At 37.1% G+C, this 18,334-nt stretch overlaps 1 protein-coding gene across 12 annotated transcripts in view; it reads left to right on the forward strand.

Moving 5' to 3' along the window:
• FRY (FRY microtubule binding protein) overlaps positions 1-18,334 on the forward strand; it is a gene marked incomplete at its 5' end in the record, with an annotated part of 227,301 nt that overhangs the window by 117,363 nt on the left and 91,604 nt on the right. For all 12 annotated transcript variants that reach the window (XM_082279085.1, XM_082279078.1, XM_082279077.1 and 9 more), the window contains 11 exons: positions 2,035-2,174; positions 4,099-4,189; positions 4,571-4,650; positions 4,767-4,847; positions 6,401-6,569; positions 8,940-9,032; positions 9,126-9,224; positions 11,698-11,799; positions 15,680-15,783; positions 16,249-16,357; positions 17,284-17,370. In XM_082279085.1, the coding sequence (XP_082135211.1) occupies positions 2,035-2,174; positions 4,099-4,189; positions 4,571-4,650; positions 4,767-4,847; positions 6,401-6,569; positions 8,940-9,032; positions 9,126-9,224; positions 11,698-11,799; positions 15,680-15,783; positions 16,249-16,357; positions 17,284-17,370 (1,155 nt within the window). The remainder of the gene's footprint in view (positions 1-2,034; positions 2,175-4,098; positions 4,190-4,570; positions 4,651-4,766; positions 4,848-6,400; positions 6,570-8,939; positions 9,033-9,125; positions 9,225-11,697; positions 11,800-15,679; positions 15,784-16,248; positions 16,358-17,283; positions 17,371-18,334) is intronic.

The raw sequence follows: 18,334 nt of genomic DNA on the forward strand, positions 1-18,334 counted from the left end.
AGCCACTTTGGTTGAGGCTTTGATCAACCTGGTCTAGTGGAAGGTATCCCTGCCAGTGTTAGGGAGGTTGGAACTAGATGACCTTTAAGGTCCCTTCCAACCCAAACTATTCTGTGATTCTATGATTTTTTGATTCTATTCTTGTCTTCCCTAGGAAACCCATTGTAATTGTATTTCATCACTAACAAGCAGTGTTGTGCTAACTTCATAAAAAGTTTTGGAAAACAGTAGAGAAGTGAGTTGGTAGTGAATAGTTTGCCCTGACAGCAGATAACTGATTTTTTCTGAGTATTTATCTGAAGGCTTAATGGTAGAAGGCTTTGGTATAATTGAGCCTGAAGTACTGTAGTAATTCTTCATGGAAGGCCTCCTGTCACTGCTGCAAGCAGTGCCTTCATGATTACTTCCACAGCAACTTGTTTCATATTTCAGATGTTAAAATCTATTGCAAACACTAGATTGAAAGTTTTCCAAAAATATTACTTTTATGCAAACTTCTAACTTTACAGGGGCAGTTGTTATATCTTTCTAATGCACCGTGTTTAATTTTAGGTCATAATACCATAATAATGGTAACTATCATCCTCAAAGTGTCTCATTAACTTTAGACCACAACATCACTGTGAAGTAGTTAAATCCTGAGACTGAAAAACTACAAAAGAGGTTCAGAGTTACTCATCCAGACTAAGTGTCATCCACAAGAGTTCTCATTTAAGGCTGTAGTAATATTTGGGAATGCTTGGTCTGCCAATTTTCCTCTTGTCTTAGTCACAGCATTCACACAAGTTTGGTGTTATACTAGACATTAAACTCTATTGTTTTTCCTCAAGCTGGAAAAACGTGCAGGTTTAAGTTTAAGCAGGTGGATAAACCTGACATAGTTAATTACATAATCAGTGTGCTTGGCATGTAGTACACACACACATCAGGAGCTTTTCACTCCTGATACTCAGCACTTCACAGGATCAAGCCCTGCATGATCTTGAGGTGGTCAAAAATCTCAGGACCACTAATTTAATCCCTATTTTAAATAATAGTTTTTTATTTTCTTAGAATGTTCACAAATGCTGTAGCTGTGAACATTCAGTTGCAATATATTTATTATCCTCTTGTATAATAATGGGAGGTTTTTTCACCCTACTTGTTGATCTTTTGATGTTTTGTAGCTTTATGGTTTCCTGTAATAGGAAGTTTAAGTCATAATTCAGTAACAGCATGCTCAGTAACGTTTCTGTAATTGGTGACACAGTTAACGCTGAGTGAGAGGTAATCTTCCTATCCAGTATGCCACTACAGCTGCTTAATCGGCAACTTCTAGGGAATAATTCTAAACTATGTTTTGTTTATTTGTGCCCACAAAGACACAAGAAACTCTAAATATTTTCCTATATATAAAAGCGAAGTCTAAGGTTTCAGATATGCAAGCCTAAGATGCATTCATCTGCATGGTCAGTTGATTAAAATTATTGCAGAACTTGTGGTGTTTGTCAAGATATTCTGAGTGTCAGGAGGGGCATCCAGCAGTCAGATATAATCCCTGAAGACAGTACCTCTGATCCGTTGCTTTTTCTTTCCTTACAATGTGCTTGAACTCAAATCAACATTGTGTAACAAATCAAAATAACTTGCTTGAAGAACTAGATGGTTTTCTGGTATGTTGTAAGATGTGATACACAATTTTAATGCATTTTAATATCATCAATATAAAGACTCTATCAACATACACTCCAGTGTTGCATTTCTGCTTACATTTTATAGAATCATAGATTCATTTAGGTTGGAAAAGACTTTTGAGATCATCAAGTTCAACCACAAACCCAACACTGCCGAGTCTAAACACTAAACCATGTTCCTGTGTGCCATGTCTGCACATCTTTTAAAGACAGGAAATGCAGAATATGAAGTCACTGCTTGTACCATAGTTCTCAAAAATTGGATGAAAACGAAAAAGAGCCATTGAATTAGTACTTTTTTCAGGAGGAAGGAAAACTTGAAAAGCATTTAATTTGCTGATTTGTTGGATTTTCCCAATAGGTTATAAGCTCAATGAGCTCACTTTCAGAATATTGTCTACCCTCTATCCTGCGCACTTTGTTTGATTGGTATAAAAGGCAGAATGGCATAGAAGATGAATCTCATGAGTACAGACCAAGAACAAGTACTAAATCCAAAAGGTATGATTTTAAATATGCATATATGGGTAATTGATAAATTCTATGGTTAAGTGTGTTACGTTTCACCCATCAGCTTTTGTGAGGTAACCATTGCTTGAAAATTATATCTGTTTTCTGCTTGTTCCTGGAACTCTTCTCTTGGCTTCTTGACAGATGGAATAATTGTGTTTTTCACGTTATGCTCCTCATAGTTCAAACACAATAGTGCTCTAGTGTTTGTCTTACTGATGTTTTGGATGCTTTCATGTCATTTAAATACTGGTTTGTATAAACTGTATTTACTCAAGTGATCAGACAATAATTCTGTGCCACTTGGAAGAATTTTTCTTATATAGCATTCTGCTTACATGTGAAAATTTCACATATACCTATCCTCAATCCAAAAACTTGAGAATCAGTCAGAGAGTTTCAGCAACACACCTCTTAAAAGTAACAAGCACACAAAAATAATGATATCAGTAGTTTGTCAGTAATAAGGCAGCAAGCTGATCTTTGTTATTTTGAGGTCTGGCAGTGTGGTTCAGGTATATTCTTCAAACCTAGAAATTTTCTGGATACTTCAGTACTACATTTACACACTTCAATGAAACAGCAGGAGAATCAGCACTGTCAGACCTGGTGTTTGGAAGTGCATAGGCAATTCTTCACGTTAGGATTATATTAAAACGCCGTAACTATAAAAGGCAGTAACTAGAACAAAGGGGTAGGAGCCAGGTTTAGATGCCAAGGTAGAAATGGACCTGAATTAGACTCTTTATGTCAGTAGAAGTAGGCAGTATGAGGACATAGTTCATTAATTAGATGTCTGCTTTTGGGTGAGATGAATTCTCTCCTTGAATTGCTTCTTTCTCTCACACAACTACCTGCTCATAAATAGCTGTCTTCAGGAACTCTGCCCAAAATGTAGCTGAAAGTCAGTTTAGCAGTGAAACAAGGCCACTCTTTCAATTGGTAGTGTTACAGAAAGAATGTATAACCAGTCCTTTCTCCAGTTAATGTAAAACCAAGGAAACCAAAATGCAATTAACTTACTTCATCATTGATCAAGCTGTACTCTTAAATGCCTGTTTTATTACGAACACATAAGTACAATTGAAATCACTAAAACTCTAAATGTTTATGAGAATTGTGCTGAATTTGCACAAAAATCCCACTGAAATCACGTTAAATGCTTCAAATGGCCTGCAGAACTGTTCCTTTAATGTTTAATTTTACAAAAAGTACTGTATATTTCATGTTACCTTTTCAGCACACTTTGAAACTTTGATCAGGTGATCCAAATAGGTATTTTTTGGTATTTGTATTGCAAGATATTCACCTCAGACTTTTATTCCTCTGTGTTTGTTCTGTACAAAAGATGTTTTTGAATCATTTGACAAATGTTGCCAAAGTTAAAAATTTAACACTGGAACAGTTTTTAGAAGATGTGTGTTGTAGTGTGGTTGTGAATTCTCCATTGGTGCTTTTAAGGCATTTTTCAAAATTCATGACAAGTCTAAATATTAATTTGATAGCACAAAGTACATTTGCCTCCAAAACACTTTGGAATAATTAAGGATGGTCTAAAGGGTGTCATCAGTGAGGAATTTGAAATGAAATCCATTTGTTAGAATACAGAACCAACAAGTTTCCTTGGTTTTGTTTTGGTTTTTTATTGTTGTGCATCTTTAACTGGGAAAAAAGAGGGAAGAAATGGAAAGTGATATTTAAGCATTTGAAACAATGTCACAGTAACAAGTTAGATTTGGTCTGTTTATCTCAGATTTTAAGAACATAACAGTACATTATTTTCTGGAATGCTGGACTGCAGTTTGAAAGGTAGAACACAATTCCCTGTTATCTGTATTTGAGTAACTGAAGAAGGCATATAATATGAATTATGACACATCTCCAAAATATTGTGTTTCTTGGTTTGATTTTGCAGTGATGAACAGCAGAGGGACTATTTAATGGAGAGAAGAGATCTGGCTATTGATTTTATTTTTTCTTTAGTATTAATAGAAGTTTTGAAACAGGTATGAGTTCTTACATTATCTATTAACTAATAAATGATGGAAATTACCAATGCAAGTGAATTTTGGGGTTCTTTCTATTTGCATCTTTAAGATTATAATAAAAACATTACGTACAGTCTGCATGCTAGTTCATTGCTGTCTTTCTTGCACCTGTAGTATAAGTAGTATTCTGTGCTCATAAAGACTTGACTTTGCCAAGTCTTTGGAGCTAAAGTATTTCTCTTCAAAACTAAATAAAGCTTAAATGGCTGGCTCATTTTAGCTATTTTATTACCTACCTGCTATTTTAACTGATACCTTTCTGAATGGATGATATCCATGAGTAATACTAGCACTAGTGTAATATATGTGTACTTGTTATATTTTATTTTGCATTTACAGATTCCACTTCATCCTGTAATAGACAGTTTGGTAAATGATGTCATTAACTTGGCTTTCAAGCACTTTAAGTACAAAGAAGGGTAAGGCTCTTTTTCATGCAAAAATTCTATGTGAAAGATACTTCCTTATTTTTTTAATAGTTGTGGTTTAAACAGTATGCTTTCTCAGCTGAGAATTGTTTTTTGTCTCTTGCTAGGTACCTTGGTCCTAACACTGGAAATATGCACATTGTTGCAGATTTGTATGCAGAAGTAATAGGTGTTCTAGCTCAAGCAAAGTAAGCAAAATTCAATATATTATTTCCCCCATAAATATGACAAAGTCTACTTGCTTAGTATGTGAATATTCTGATTTTCTCACTTTCTTTAAATATTCTGTAGGAATAAGTCATTTCAGTTCATTGGCCTTCTATTTATCCAGATGTTCTAGAACATAGGCCTCTAGAGAATCACAGGCTTTCTGCATCTAGTCCAGTGATACCAAATAAATTCAACTCAACTACAGCAACATTATTTTTTCTATCTCAGCAATGACGTCTGTAGAAAGCCCAAAGGGCTGAATAAAGCTATTTTAACTATTTTTTTTGTAGATGCTATTTTTTCTTTGGCTGGGCAAACCTATAAATGGCTATCCTCCTACACAGCAACAATATTAAGGTTCTCTGCAGTTATTTCAGCTCAGAACTTAATGCATCTCCTTCTGAACCCTTCGTCCTTCTTCAAACAGATGACATAAAATACTTTGTGGGTCAGATCTTAAATTTTGAGTCTGAAAACTGTGAAGCTCAGACTCTCAAGTACCCAGTATAACATCTCATCATACACTTAAACCATAACTAAGTAGAGGATGAATTTTACTGTCCTGATGTAGTGCTATCTGTCTCCAGACATTTTGGTGTTGCTGAGGGTGAGTCTCAGCTCTACAAAACCAGTCAGTTTGGCTTGATGTGGCTAAAACAGTTTGAGTTTCTGGCAATCATGTAAATTCAGCTAAGGCCTTAGCCGGTCTGCTAAACTGTCTGGGTCAAATGCAGAAGGAAAAGTTGCATCTGTATCCAAAGCTTCAAGTTGACTGTCAGAGTTCTGAAGGGCTTTGCTAAGATGTTTCTATCACTGAAGGACTCTTCCTGCTAACGTGTTTCTTTCAATTCACTTGTGTTGTCTATCAAGGGTGGTAACAAAAGTGTGTTACATGCTACACCTAGCCATGAAAATTACATTATTTTCAATTTGTCTTAAAAAGGGCAGGAGGTCCTGTTGGATGGTCTTTCTATATATCATTTTTATGGACAATGGTCTCCAAAGACACCTTCAATATATTCATGGGGGAGACCAGAACAGAGCCCTCTACCCCACGTTGTTGTAGTTATTAATGCTTAAGTGTTACTGTAATGGCTTTTAGAAAAAAAAAAACTGAAGAGACAAACTGCCTGTCTGAATATTTTCAGGGTTATAATATAAACATTTTCTTTTGAAAATATTGCATGTACTTGCAAGATAACTATCTTTCATCATGGATTTTTGAAAAACGTGTGAAGGGGTTATTTAAATGATATTGTTAGGTCTTATGTAGAAGAGGTGCATGGTAATAAAATCATTTGAAATATGTGGTTATCTAGAGGGACTAAGATCAGGCTGTATGCTTCATTTTCTCAGTTTATTAGAAGTGAAAGAAAGCTAAACAAAAAAAATCTTTCAAATAGGGAGAGAAATGGTATTTTTGTACAACGTAAGTTTTATCTTCTTTAGGTTTATCCCAATTTATATACCTTACAATACATTTCAGATATTGATTTTGAACTTTTTGGAACTAACCCATCTGAATTCATAGATTTCCTGCTGTAAAGAAGAAATTTATGGCAGAGCTAAAAGAGTTGCGGCATAAAGAACAAAGCCCATATGTAGTTCAAAGCATTATCAGTCTTATAATGGGAATGAAATTCTTTCGCATTAAGATGTATCCTGTGGAAGACTTTGAAGCTTCTCTTCAGTTTATGCAGGTAAAATTCTTAAGTGTATAACTATGATTTCCAGAGCTTTTTGAATGGGCTAGCCTTTATCTTTCGTGTAATACTCTAGGAGATTTTCAGTGTGTCATTTCCACATAAACCTATGAGCAGCTACTTTCTGCTTGTTCTGAACCCCTCAGTGCTCCAGTCTCTGGAGAGTGTTGTTTCATACCAACTTTTCATCAGTCATATATATACCTCTAGTCCCTACATCTCACCCTGCAGCTAGAAGAGTTTTGTTTTGTAGACCCCAGACCTTGCACCCCACTGTCCCACAGCTGTCCCTTGCCCTGTGTCACTGCCTAGATGTGTCTCCCTAGCTGCTCACTGCCTCCAAAGTGAATCTTCCAACACTGACACAGTTGCCAGGAAAGAAAGAAACTTCTGATGGAGGAAAACACTGAGGAAGAGACAAAGAATGGAGCAAAAGCTGGATGGAATTTCCTTTGGATGTGTTGTGTCCTTTCATGAAACCTTCACTCTGCTTCCTGTAGGGTGCATTCTGTACCCTGCTCGTTTAAAAGTCACTAGTACAGAGCATAGTTTTACTATAATGAATGCTTTAAATTAATAGATTGCATGATTTTGCAAAAGGCAAGAAACTATTTCATGTTTCAACATTCTTGCTGGTAATGTACAATTGGTTCTGTTCCCACCAGCAGGTTTCTTTAGCTTAATCTTTCTATTCCCCTGTTTTCTGTTGGGATCACCCGCATGGTTACATGGTTTGTAGCAACTCATCCAGTAAAATAAATGTTTTATGTAAACCTCTGTGTAAAGATTAGCATATTGATGGTGTGAATGGAGAAAACAAATCAATGTTAGATGCCCTCAAGTAAGGATTTGGCATTGGAATATAGATATACAGGCATACAAACACACTGAGCTATTTCTCTTAAGTCCTGAACAGGAAGAACACTCTGTATCAGCTTTGCAATATATTCTAAACCATATTTAATAGCACATTTAAGACATACTTAACAACATAGAAGCAGGTAATTTTTCTTCTTACCTTACTCCTAATTATGTAGACTCATACCAGTAAGTGTCGACTTAAACTAAGTTATCCAGAACTGGCAAAATATCAAAGTAATGTGTGTTCAGTGCCCATGACTTGGTGAGTGAATGAGTTTGTGGCACAGGTTTATCCAGTGTTTACTACTATTGAAATCTGTGGTAAAACTCTTATATAGTAGAACTGAAAATTTGGATCTCTACCTTCCTCTGCTACAATATCTCAGCACTAAATTAATTCTTACATTTACTACTCTGCATCATAAGATGCACTGTACATGTAGGAAAACCTGGGTTGCTCAGTTTGGTGAAGTACATTTCAACTCCTTGCGCAGTTTGTCTATTTGAGTATCTCCATGCAGTGTTTCATTTAAAGGCTCTGTCACACCTGTGCTGCTGTAGTAGAGAGAGACACTTTCAAAGGGTGAGCTAATTTCAGGAGTGAACTGCATAAGGGCCTGCCTTCCCCCAAGGAGTGCAGAAGCACCTCAGGAAGGCTGGTTGGAGTGACTGAAGCCATGTATTGTATAATCCTGTTTGCACAAAGGAAAAATTATGCATGATCTGAGGTGTAAACTGCTCTGCATAAATGTGCAGAAAAAATGGTCAGTGGGGACCTTCCTTATAAAGTCAGCGGTTGTTTGGGCCTTGAACCTGGAGAAGAAGTAACTTTGGAGGATTTGTCATCCTCAGAGAAGTTGTAGACACAAGTGGGTGGATGCTTATCTCCCCTCCCTCACTTCCTGAGCAACACAGCTGTCTGGAGAGTAGTTTGCTGCATGTTTAGGACAAAGTCTGTTTTTACTTTCTCTCTGAATCCCCAGTTGCAGGCTGGAAATTGTCCTCACATAGCACAATTCCATATTGACCCTTAATATGCAACGAATCCTAGCAATGAAATTTATTCAAAAATATTTACAATAAGTTTGTTCATTGCCTTGTGTATCTTACCAGAGAATTGCATTCCTTTTCTGGCCTCTGAAAGCATTGTGTAAAGCAGTCTATGTTGACTGTCAGTGTTACTCCTGAAGATACACATAAGGAAGGCATGAGGTCAGCCCCTGAGTCCAGCTCCATTTTCAGTCCAAAACATCACCAGGCACAGCTGGAATCAGTGGAGAGTTTCTGGATTAGAGTAACAGCTTCTTGATCTTGACTTATGTCCTGCTTTATGCTTGCTGCAAAATGCAGATTTAGAAGTTAAGAGGCAAATGTTTTCAGTGGGATTTGCAGGATAAAAATAGTCACTGACACATGATACGCGTTCAGCAAACATTCAGAGGTCTTTATTCCAGCTGATATGCAATTTATGTTTCTTGTTTGTTTTTGGCTTTTTTTTTTATTTAGGAGTGTGCACATTATTTCCTTGAAGTTAAAGACAAAGATATCAAGCATGCCCTGGCAGGACTGTTTGTTGAAATTCTTGTCCCCGTAGCTGCTGTGAGTTTATTTTTGATGTTGTTTGCATAATTTTTTAAAATTAGATAAAAAGCTTGTGAAATAGTGTTTTACTAACATGAAATTTTCTTTCAGGCTGTTAAAAATGAGGTGAATGTCCCCTGTCTGAGGAACTTTGTTGAAAGCCTGTATGATACAACGCTTGAACTTTCATCACGAAAGAAACACTCATTGGTTAGTAACCCTAAGAAGCAGAGGTTAAAATTCTTTGTCACAAATGTTTCTGAGCAAGACTCTTGAGAAATTGCAAAATGTTTTATCTGCATTTGCCTATAACCAATACATTTCTATTTGCAGGGAAGATTATTGTGTTCACAGAAAATAACTGTGCTTATTTTACTCATAATATGATCTAAATTAATCTAAATCAAACATTTTTTCACTTTCTGGTTCTGTGATTATTAAATGGTTAGGTTTTCTCATAGTTATTATGTGTAAGCATTAGGAGAAGAGGAGAAAGAATAGAGTTCACTTCTTGTCAAGCAAGAACAAATGAGGCATGTGGGAACAACTCTTTCACAGGGCTTAAATAATACATTGTAGGAAGAAAAAAATGTATAACACATGCCCTTTTAAATCCATAACTTGGCTACTGTGTAGCTCCCTATTTCATTTTTTTGTGTGTGAGATGAACAGTGGCACTGCAGTGTATTTTTGGCATCATGAGATGATCTGAATTAAATGAGGATCTGAGTCAGTTTGATGCTGGCTACCTTAAGCAGTCTGTCTCTCCAACTGGGTCAGTGCTCGCCAGCAGTGTGGCATTAGCTAATTCATTTTGAAGTCTTGAACCTTTTAAGTAAAGAAAGTTTGTCATTTGTCCTCCCTCATTCTAGGGGAAAGTCAAAAAGACTTCCCTGTTTCCAGTTCTTTCGGCAAATGCTGGTGACTGGAGCTAGTGAAACTGCTGGGAGGACTGCAGGAGTGTGCTTGAGCTCTCTGCCTGTTAAAACATTCCCAGGGGACAGTCAGAGCATCCCCTGGGGTGCAGTCCTGATCCAGTTTGAATTAGCAGGAGGCTTGAGATGGATTTCTAATTTCACTCTGCTTGTGTTTGTGTGGCTCTGTTCCACTCTACTGAGTTAATAAAACATTGTTGTAGCTGCAGGAGGGTAGAGCTTTTCTATACAGTTTTTACATGAAATAGAACTTCCCAAACTGTGGCCAGACTTGCCAAAGTCAATACCACGTTCTTGAGAAAGGATTGTGCAGCTGGGCCTTTGCATTTGATTGCTTGTCTCCACATACCACACTGGAGGCTACATAGTTAAAACTGACAGAATAGATTCTTGTGAGGGTGTGATTAGAAATACAAACATTGCAAGGAGGAGGAGGAGGGGAAAGGCAAACAGTTGACAGAAATAGCTGCAGTGCATATTTCCAGGCTTCCAGGAAGAAAGCACACTCCTTAAAGTCTGAACAGGACCAAGATCAGTGTTTGGTGAATACATGCACTAACTGTACAAATGGGATGGGGGAATTAATCTTGCTCCATTTTGTATCTAAAAGTACCTCGTATGAGCTAGTCATTAAGGTTCTTCTGGTAGTGAATGGAGAGAATTAGGAAATTCGAGGAGAAGCTTTATCTTCCCTTCTAGGGATCTTCCTTAGGATGGGTTGTGACACTCTTGGAATGTTACTAAACTCTGTGATCCCATCAAGTACTCAACTGTATAGTAAGAAAGTCTTCTGTGAGAAGACTTCAGTTGTCCTCTCCCATATGTATTTTGGACATGATAAAATCTAATGTGCATTTGCCATTTGCTCAAGAAATTACATTTAACCTAGCTATAGACAGTTTATGTTGCATGTTGAGGGAACAGAAGCTGAGATTTGTGATGCGTTTATTCTTTGAGCTGTGACTGAAGTTAGAAGTTAGAGATAACTTTTAGAATAATTCATTTTAAAGTGAACGTTACCTTATTTTTGATTAACACCTTTTACGTCCTGACAGGATATATTAGCAATACAACTAAAACCTTAGTCTTACTGAAATACTGGAGTCAGTTTCAAAATTAATAGGTGCATTTTAGCTTATTTTTTTAGTGTAACATTTACAAGATAAATGTTAAAGTAAGTGTTGACAAAGGGACTGTGTTCCAGTATTTCAGATTCTGTCTTCTACTTTGCTTCCTTTTGGTTTTCACTTCACAAGAGGTAACTCCCAGCAGATCCAGGCATTCCCTATATTTTAACACAGTTCTTTAGGGGGCTTGTTGTGTCTCTCGGTAAGTATTGTGACTGCAGATTTGGAGGAGTAGTAGTCCTCTGATTCACAAGTTCCAACGATCTCTGTGGGTCCTGTTTTTATAATAATAAAGTTTAGTTATTTCCATGCTATTATTTCTCAGTAAACTGACATAACTTAGCCCTGATAGTCTATAAAATTGTGCCCTATCTTTGGGATTTCTTATACTGCTATGAGTACACATTTGGTTGGTTTTAGTTCATCCATGAAACATATCTGTAACAGCTTTAGAGAAGGCTCCTTTTAAGTTGTACCACTGATTAATGTATTTATGTTGGCTAACTTGTATTGCCCAAAATGGAGGAGTTAGAACTTCAAGTTTACAGTCGCTCTAGTAAGTTACTTTTGTGTTGTGTAGACATGCAAGTAACACTGTATCGACATCCATTTCCTTATTAGGCTTTGTACCCTTTGGTAACCTGCCTGCTTTGTGTCAGTCAGAAGCAGTTCTTTTTAAACAGATGGCATATTTTCCTCAACAACTGCCTGTCCAATCTCAAGGTTAGTATATCCTGGTTTTAATGTTATATTGAAACTTCAGTATGCACTACTGATCTGTTGCATAGCCTTCTTAGGTAAATGTGCTGAGTTACTGCTATTATCTGTTCCCATACATAATTTTATTCCTGATAGTACAAGTTCTTATCTGTGCAGATTTTTTCAGTAGCAAAAAAAAGGATTCTTGGGCCTAGTGTGAATTTCTACTGTTCCTCTAGCTCAAACCAAGCCTGAGTCAAACACCTGTGAAACAGACAGAATTGCTGATGAAAGTTATTAGGTTGAGCGACATACCAAAACTGATCCAACATAGCTGAAAATGTGACTAAATTAAGAAAGTGTTTGGCCACTACCTTCTCAGTACAGAGAAAGTGATGCCCCAACCATTGAAACAATCTCTTCACCAGACAGATGGGCACCTTAAAACCCAAGCCAAACTCACAGCTGGAAGAAGAGCTGGGAATCCGTCTGTTAGCAGGAGAGTTGTGCACATCAACATGGTATATGGGACCATCACCATGTGTGGCCTCCCTCAAACCACATAATCTATTTGGTTTCTCAAGAGCCTCCACACTCCATAGAGCACAGTCTCCTTCCCAAAATAAGGTCAAGCATACACTAAAAAAGCTAAAAGGTTTATATTCTAATCATATTTCTGATTTTAATATAAACTAGCAAATCTCTGATTTTATGGAAACAAACTTTTCTCTTGAATTAATAAAGGAAATTTCTGCCAGAGCATGGAAATATTTGACCATAGCCACATTCTGGCCAAAGGACATTTCCTACTATCCTGTTGAATGTGGTCATCGCGGTTTGGGACAAATTAGGACGAAACGTCCAAAATGAACGGGTCCTCTAATAGAAGGCAGGTTTCAGCAGCCCCTCCCCCACCATGTTCAGAAAGAAATTTCTTGGAGGAAAGTGAAAAAAAGCTGTTTATTTAACAAGCAGGGTACACACAGGCATGAAATAGAATGAATAATGTTAAATAGTAAAACCTCTTGCTGCAGAGAAGACCTGGTAGATTTGGAGTCCCCTCTGTAGGTGTGGCTCTACTCTCTCCAGAGCTGGGGTGTGGCCTGGGCTCCTCCAGGCCATAGTGTCGGGCCTCCTGGTGATGTTCTGGTGTTGCTGAACAGTTCCAGGAGAAGAAGAAGAAGCTACAGTCCCAGGAAAAAGTTCTTGCCTCAGTTAGCAGGCTAGCTAAAACGCAGAGAAGTTTAACTCTCCGTCTCTCTCCTGAGAAAAGGAGCTGAGAGCTGGGGAGAAAGCAGGAAGGTGCTTCCTCAGCTCTGCAGCGGTGAGAGCACAGCGAGGTCTATGAGTCCTTGAACACAAACTGCTCTGAAGAATTCACTCAGCTTTCCCCCCACCCCTTTTTCTTTCGGATCCGGTTTAAAGACGCAGAAAGGCACAGGATTCATGTCTGGCTTAGAGCAGGCAATAGGGGATACAGTATCATAAAGTCACCCCAAGACAGTGGTGTAAAAGTTAATAAGTATTCTGGTTTTGAAAGGGAACATTTATTGTTAACTGAACTTTGTTGGCAAAAAACTGTTCAAGGCAGGAATTCTATATAGGAGAGAGTCAAAGCTCTATGTTTCATTTAGAAGGAAAATTTTTTCAGTGGGAGCAACTGTTCCTTGTTTCCGAACAACCTGGGACAATGGAAAAAAAAGCCTCAGTACAATTTGAGCCAAGAGTGCAGAACTTACTTTACAAAAAATGGGTCAAACAACTCCTGTCCCAGGAATGAATCCATGGGTACCAAAACAATATCCCTTTGGTCTGGATGGGCTAGACGTAATGCCATATTACTGGAAAAAAGAAATGCAGCAATTAAAGAAAATGGGTCTCACTCCTGGCAGTCCAGTTGCTCCTCCTCCAGTCAGAGGAAAAGAGGCAGAGGCATTGAAAAAGAAATTTCTAGAAGAGCAACAGCAACAGATAAAAGCCAGCAGCATTTATCAATCAAGAACCAGAGTGGATCTGGGTAGAGCTCTGCCACCAATTGCTACCATGTTCAAAAGGCCTTTGACACATTCTTCAACACCAGCACTGAGTTTGGCACTACCAGCAATGGTAAAGAAACCACATCCACTGCCAGTACATCCTGTTGGAAAGTGAAAATGATGTCAGGTATATTAGGGCAAATACTCCTTGTTCTGACAGGATTATTGGCTGGGTTTTTCTTGTTGACAAAAATCTTGAAATATTAAGGAGACTGAATTGGTGGTGGACTTCTCTTAGTTTTCCAAAGGGTGAAGCACTGTGTGCTTTCTAAAGTACTGGGAATTTCCAAGTATCACCATGAACTTGGACAGATCCTGTTCATGGACACACCCATGATGTATCTTAAGTTTTTTATCATCTTCCTCTTAATCCTGTTTCTGCCACACAGCTTGCTGTTCTGACAGGAAACTGGTCTACTATTTTTTGAAAATGCCAATAATATTGGTCTCAGCCCTTTTCTCCTCCTTCTTTCTCAATGGCCCTCACAGCTAACTATCTCATCACTGGGATATTTGGACATGTGCTAACAGATAGCTTCCTCCTCTGCTACACAGTCTCTTGTTACCTTAACTTGGTTAGCCACAGCCTGCTGCTTTCTTGAAAGCTTTGGAATAAGAATAAACTTTGATAAATATACTTCATCACCTGCTCAAGAAATCAAATTCTTAGGTCTGAAGTGTACAAGGACTGACATGATTATACCTGATGAAAAATGGATTGAAAGTAGACAGGTTAATAAACAAATTGATTGTAACAATTTTTTTTTATTTTAAAATCCTGCAGATATTGATGGGCCGGATAAAGTCTGGCTTTCCTTTTACTGCTTATTCTAAACATGTGTGACAATGGTTGTATGCTGCAATAGTAAACAAAAAATTATATTCAGTTTTCTGTCCATATAAAGCTTTATTGCATAAAATGTGTTGTCAAGGAGTTAAATGGAAATTGCAGCCCAAGGACAGTATTTCTGTTCCTAAGCTTGTGACAAATGCCACATTGAAAGTTGAAGTCATCTCCCATATCACTGGCAAATTGTCTTCCCATCATTTTGCAGGACCCAGACCAATACACATTCAGGAATTACTGATGGCATCAGTTGCAGTTTCTTTGATCAAACCGCTGTCTTTGATCCATAACTCAACATTTGTCTGCCGAAAATATCTCAGATTTTTGCCATGGAGATTTGTTCTGTGAGCCAGACAAACCTTATCTCAGGTCGAAGTGTACTGGACTCCTTCAAAATTTAACCCAGCGGATGGCTCATCATGAGGGAGACCATCTGATTGGACTGCACTTACTTGTCCCTGTCTGCACTCAGACAGCCCTTACAACTGCCACAGAAACAGAAAACTGCATATGACTGAAGACAATCTTGTACTAGTTTCCAAAAATAAACAGCAATCCAGACAGATAAACCAATTCAGTCCAGCTGATCACAGATGCCATGTTAACTAGGCCAGCCTGAGCATCCACAGATTTTTGTCCTTTCACTTTCGAGTATGTGTGGTACGTTCCTTTATCTGTTCTTCATACTATGCCTCCATCCCAGGGCAGCAACTTTTGAATTGATGGAATCTACTGAATATTAGGTTTTCTTTTAATAGTCAAACTGAGGGGCTTTCAAACAGAGATTTTAAATTGTAATGTATCTAATTTAACTAACTTGATACTTGGGTTTTTCAACAACTTAAATAATAACAGAGGCAGGTCAGATGCATAAGCATCCTACAGCTGCAGGAATGGAGCACTGAGCAGCTGTGAGGCTGTCATTTCATTATCAAAATGCTGAACCTTGGCATCCATTAAGTGCTGAACTTCCTTGCTAATTTGTGCCTGAAGTTTTTTCTTATGTTATATGTTTGTCTAGAACAAGGACCCAAAAATGGCTCGAGTTGCACTGGAATCTCTGTACAGACTACTGTGGGTTTACATGATCAGAATTAAATGTGAAAGCAACACAGCTACCCAAAGGTAAAATGCTTTATTTGTAATGAAAATCCTTCGTAGAGTAGATGTTGCCAATGAAGAGGTTTTATAGTTCTCCTGAATTCTTTCAAATTGAACCTGTTTCTGTTGTGAAATAAGAAACTCAACTGTGCACAACAAAATATTCCATTTTGTGGCACTATCAGTTATTCTGTCACCTATAAAAGTTACTGTATAAAGTGTTTCTGCTTTTGGAAAAATTAGAAGTCACTCTTTGTTCAGTGTAAGTTAAAAATACTTTTGTAGTGGCCATTGATTGGTTTATTTTTACTTGTAATATAGTAATGAAATAAAATAATTACGTTGAATCCATAGCAAAGGGTCAGAACAAGATACCCCATTACATTTTCATTTCAAAGGAAATATTTTCTGGTCTTTCTAGATGGAGTGTGATGGTAAGTGAAGGTCTGCAAAGTCCAGAAGTGTCTAATGTTTCTTTTTCTTTTGCAGCCGACTTATTACTATTGTCACAACCCTTTTCCCAAAAGGGTCCCGGGGTGTTGTGCCAAGAGATATGCCTCTAAACATCTTTGTGAAGATAATACAGTTTATTGCACAGGTATGGGAGAGCCATGCATATGTCTTTCCATGTAACGAACAACTTGTTCTCCCAGTAACAAATTAACAAATAAGTGAACTTCTAATGACTGAATTTTTTGCAGCCCTGTTGACGTTATCTTTCATCTAGGGAATGATGAAATTATAGACCGAACTGGGGCAAACTTCTTTTGAGCAACAGGTTTTGAGTAACCTCATTCCATTGAAAATTGATAAAAATAGGTTTAGTTCAACTGAAATGTAGTTTTTTAAATTTCCAACAAGACAGAAGATGAATTTGTTGACACACTCTGACTGTCAAAAAAGTTCAGAATAGTAAGCCATGTTTCATCCTGATACTGAATCATCCCTGCTGTATAGGACAATAAGTTGCACTGCTTTCAAATCAGTAAGTCAGATGTCAGCCAAGTTCAGCATGGAAATGACACTTAGTTTTCATCAGTTCCATTGGGAACTGCTAAAATAAACTAACCTGAAGTGCTGGAAGTTTCATTTCTTTTGTGACTTAAATTCAGAAAATTTTCCCATTGAGCAAAGCTCTTAAGCACATACTTAAAGTCTCTGAATAGGAATGAATCAAACAGATGCTTAAAATCTTCCCTTAACTGTGCCATCTGTGAACAAGCTCTCTTTATGTAAAATACTGTGTTAGTACCATAATTACCACAGTTTAAATGAAATAATTAAAAGCTGTATTTCCAAAATGGATCATTTTCTATTTAAATGCTATACATTTTTGATTTTGTCAACATAAAGCAGTGTTAAAAGCTTAGATCTGGTAATATGTTCTGCGTACTTCTGAAAATCCATTTTTCCATATATTTAAATAAACCCTGATTAAACTGGTTTTCAACATTCTGTAGCCTTAATGAAAATAAGTAGCAGAAGTGAGCAGCTTAATGATTTGCAGTATTTTTGCTATTTTAGGAACGCTTAGATTTTGCAATGAAAGAAATTATCTTTGACTTCCTTTGTGTTGGAAAACCAGCAAAAGCTTTCAGTCTCAACCCTGAGGTATGATGTACATCTGCTTTTTTTTTTTTTTTTCAGTTAGTATGTATTGTATTGTGCTACATTTACTTCCTGGTTACATTCTAAGCATGCTTTCACCTTTGTCCAGTTTTCAGGCCAAAGCTTGAATCTGATTTATTGGTAAAATACATCTGTGAACTTCTATCTGTAAAATGTCACATTGTTTACATCTTTCTCATGTTTTCTCAGTGAAGAATATCAAATGTGAACTAGTGCAAATGTATAAAACAAAAAGAAAACTATAAATAAAACTGCTGATCACAGTATGTCCTTATCACTCTGCTGTTGTTAAACGCAATGCCTTAAACTATTTTAATGTAACAACAATTTTTCTGTAACAATTTCAATGTTTTTCAAAACAGTCTTACTGAGAGTACATGATGCATGAAGGCTTGAAAAAGAAAACACTGTAATAAAGTTTTACTACTCTGACCGGCAAAGCTCCACTGGTGTCGCTGTCATGAGTCAGCTTTCTAGTGCTTTTCCTAGAGAAAATCAGAATCAGAAATTTGAAAAACTTTTTTTAAAAATCAAAATATAAATAAGTACTAAAAGAATTTAAAAATCTGTTTGAAAGATGCATTTCCTTAAAATTTTGGAAACATTTTCATTTGAAAATTAAGAATAAACACAAAAAAACCCTATAAATAATTTGTGATCATCTCATAAAACATGTCTGTATTAATCTTGCAGAATTAAACCGTTGTATCTGTTCACTAAGATGTTAAAACAGAGTGAATTGCCTTGCAAAAATTACATTTGATACAAAAAATGTGGAAAAGTAGATTAAACTTTCTACTGTCAAAGGCAGGAGAAATGAAAGGCAAGCTTTACTTTGAACACAGCTTTCATCTTTCTGTAGCAGAGTAAAAAAGAATGAAACAGAATTTTTGAGCAGGCAGTCCACACCATGCTCTAGGTCAGCCACCTGCAGCATTGACTGAGA

This window comes from Coloeus monedula (genome assembly GCF_965178545.1).
Source record: "Coloeus monedula genome assembly, chromosome: 3".
NCBI classification, from domain to species: domain Eukaryota; kingdom Metazoa; phylum Chordata; class Aves; order Passeriformes; family Corvidae; genus Coloeus; species Coloeus monedula.